Source organism: Hipposideros armiger, unplaced genomic scaffold, assembly GCF_001890085.2.
Source record: "Hipposideros armiger isolate ML-2016 unplaced genomic scaffold, ASM189008v1 scaffold_125, whole genome shotgun sequence".
Taxonomy (NCBI): domain Eukaryota; kingdom Metazoa; phylum Chordata; class Mammalia; order Chiroptera; family Hipposideridae; genus Hipposideros; species Hipposideros armiger.
Genome location: NW_017731475.1, coordinates 1,890,358 through 1,893,243, shown reverse-complemented (window position 1 = coordinate 1,893,243; position 2,886 = coordinate 1,890,358). Strand labels below are relative to the sequence as shown.

The following is a 2,886-nucleotide window of genomic DNA, read 5'->3' as shown; positions in this document are numbered from 1 at the left end:
ATGGTCCTGGAGGTGGCTATCCTTTGATGTGCTACCTAACTGCCTTCAAGTCTCTGCTGTGTTCCATAAACTTCCCAAGCTATTTAGGTGAGCTGGAAAAGAAATAGGTCAGATAAGAAGATGTGTATTTATGCCATATAAGAATAAATATTCTTCTATTTTCCTCATGTGAAAAGCAAAGTTTCTGTTTACTGACATACTGACACATTTCTCCTGACAAAATACAGAAGAAGTATGGCAATAGATCCACTCTCAACATTATCTTGGAATCATTGCAACCTCATGCAGACACAGGAAATTACATTGTTCACTTTGCCATATATGGATCCAAGGAGATACTTGGTGCACATAATATGTTGGGTTTTTTTGGGGTTTTTTTCCTGCTCTGTTTTATAATCTGGATTCGGCTCACAAGAGAGATACTTGAGATAAATGGCAGGTGATGATTCTTGCTTCAATAAACCAAGATACATTAGAAAAAAATAGGGAGTGGAAATTAAATAATTAGCATATCTGGCAGTGGTTCTTGAAAGTACTTTTGACTTCTCCATGATGGTGACTTCGTGGGCCTAGGCTACAATAGATCAATATTTGATAATCAGGGTATATTTGCTCATTCAGTTTTAGATTTTTTTTCCTTCAAAAAGTATTTAAAAATGTGTTCGGTAACTTCATTTCAGCAGACACACACAAAGGATGGGCTTATTGGAAAAGGGGCGAAGGGAGGAAAATAAGGCCACTGATTTAAACACAGCCCTGTGCAGTGTAGCGTGGATAGGGCAGAGGAGCCACGTGTCATTACCTGGGAACTCTTGTTTTCCAGTTCATTTTTCAGCCAAGGGACAGGCAAACTGGGGTTCCCCACACAATGAACACCTTGGTGCCGAACGACTCAAAAGCACGGCCAGCTCATCCCAAACAACGGTCCTGACTCATCCATCGTTGTTTCTCTAGGTGACCCGCACACTCATCAAATTAGTTTGGCTGTCACTCTCTGCCCTGTGCCTCTTTACCAAGTGTCTTTAACTGGAAAGGACCATTTGTATCTTTAATTTCAAGTCTCACTCCAATGTGAAGACTTAGTGTAAATGTCACCTCTGTGAAGTCTTCCCTGGTGCCTGCAGGTAGCTTGCTTGTTTAGCTTGTTGCTTATTTCTCTGTCACACTCATTGTAAAGTATAAACCTGGGGTTAATCCCGGGATCTCTGGTGACTGAGTGTGTGGGTTCCAATCTGGCTTTGACATTAGAATTAGACATTTAAAATCTCTCTATGCCTCAATTTTCAAATCTGTAAAATGGGGCAAGTAATAGAACCTATCTTACAAAGTGGTTATGTGACTTAAATTTAAAAATACATGTAGTGTACTGGGTGGCACTGAGAATGCACCATATCATTAAATACTAACTTTACAGTAGATGGCAAGCCATCCAGGGTAAGGATTCACCTTTAAAACAGTTTTATTTTGAAAACCCCATTGCTTAGCATTGTGCTTAGTATCCATGAAATACTCAATAAATATTAGATGAAAAATTTCTCCCCAAATGCGTTTCAAGTACAGAAATAGCAACAAAAAATATAGCATTGACACACACTGTGAATATTCTTCTTTTTCGAATGCCTGAAATTTTGTCAAGATATTTTAAAACATTCTCATTTTATGTTAAAAATCACCATACACATCAGCACAAATGTAAAATTAATGTAAAAGTATCAAGTGAAAAGGAGATTTTGTATAATGGTAAAAAGAGACCCTCTATTGTTTGGAAACAACCCATGAACACAATGTACATATGGCTGCTTAAAGGGCAATCTCTAAAAGTAGGTCCTCATTGGACTGACATATCAAAACAAATTTACCCAGAGTGCTTTGTAGTTCCTCTTGACTAGGACTTGGTGAAATCATAGGAACGAAAGGGCTGCCTCGGGTCTCTAAAGGAGCTGCAAAAGACAACCGTGGCGGTCAATCTCTAGATTCAAAAGCCAGCACCAGGCCAGAATGATATTCCTTCATTTAAAAGAGAAAAAGGAAAACATGAAGTGAGTCATGGAGAAGAAAGTTACATGTACACAGACCTTTAGGAAAATGACTGGAATGTTAGAATAATGGTTCTCAACTGTTTAAATTTTTTCTCACCAGAATAGGTAGTAAATGACATTCAATGTTTGATGCACTCCATGACCATACCTTGGTAAGATGGGGAATGGGTTAGACATGGTCCTGGGTCTGTCATCTGTAGCTCTTCCACCAAAGAGAGCACATAGAATTAAAAATGAGTGAGGATAACATCATTGTAAGCAATCATCCGAAGTCTGCTCATTTATTTTTAAAAATAAATGATTGACAAATGTCAGTATTTTGACCAATATGAATGATAATCACTTGCCAGGACCTTTCCAAACTTGCTAGTGTGTTACAACACTATAGCTGAGAACCACTAAACCAGCAGGAAATGTTAACCAGATGGGTATGAGTAAGGTGGAATCATTTGGAACACAGAAATAAATGAGGTAGGTGAGCATGGACTCAGTAATGAGCTGCCTTAGGTTGGTCTTCAGAGCAAAGCTTTTACAACAGTGAAACCATTACTTTTCTATTTTGGAAAGAGTAATAATAATGAGAACGAAATGATGAAATGGCTTGAAAAGCGATGATGTTTCAATATGATCATTTGAGAAAGACCTGCAATCCTGACGGTAGCAAAGAAAACAGAGTTGGTCAGTATGGAAAAACCATTACCTATTGTTGTCTGCGGTAGGTCAATTCTAAAGGTAACGGGCTGCAGAACTAGGCCAAAAGCAAAGCAAAGAAACATATTTATGAGAATTACTTCCTGGAGAAGTAAAAATAATTTCTGTGTTTCCACATGCATCCATTTGAACATTT

General features: G+C 38.1%; 1 protein-coding gene across 1 annotated transcript in view; it reads right to left on the bottom strand.

Annotated features, from left to right (window-relative positions):
- The window catches only part of ABI3BP (ABI family member 3 binding protein), a 256,944-nt gene that overhangs the window by 52,018 nt on the left and 202,040 nt on the right, over positions 1 to 2,886 (bottom strand). Inside the window, exons 43-44 of the mRNA XM_019648327.1 lie at positions 2,740 to 2,787; positions 1,860 to 1,940 (exon numbers count right to left, since the gene is read on the bottom strand). Of these exons, the coding sequence (XP_019503872.1) occupies positions 1,860 to 1,940; positions 2,740 to 2,787 (129 nt within the window). The remainder of the gene's footprint in view (positions 1 to 1,859; positions 1,941 to 2,739; positions 2,788 to 2,886) is intronic.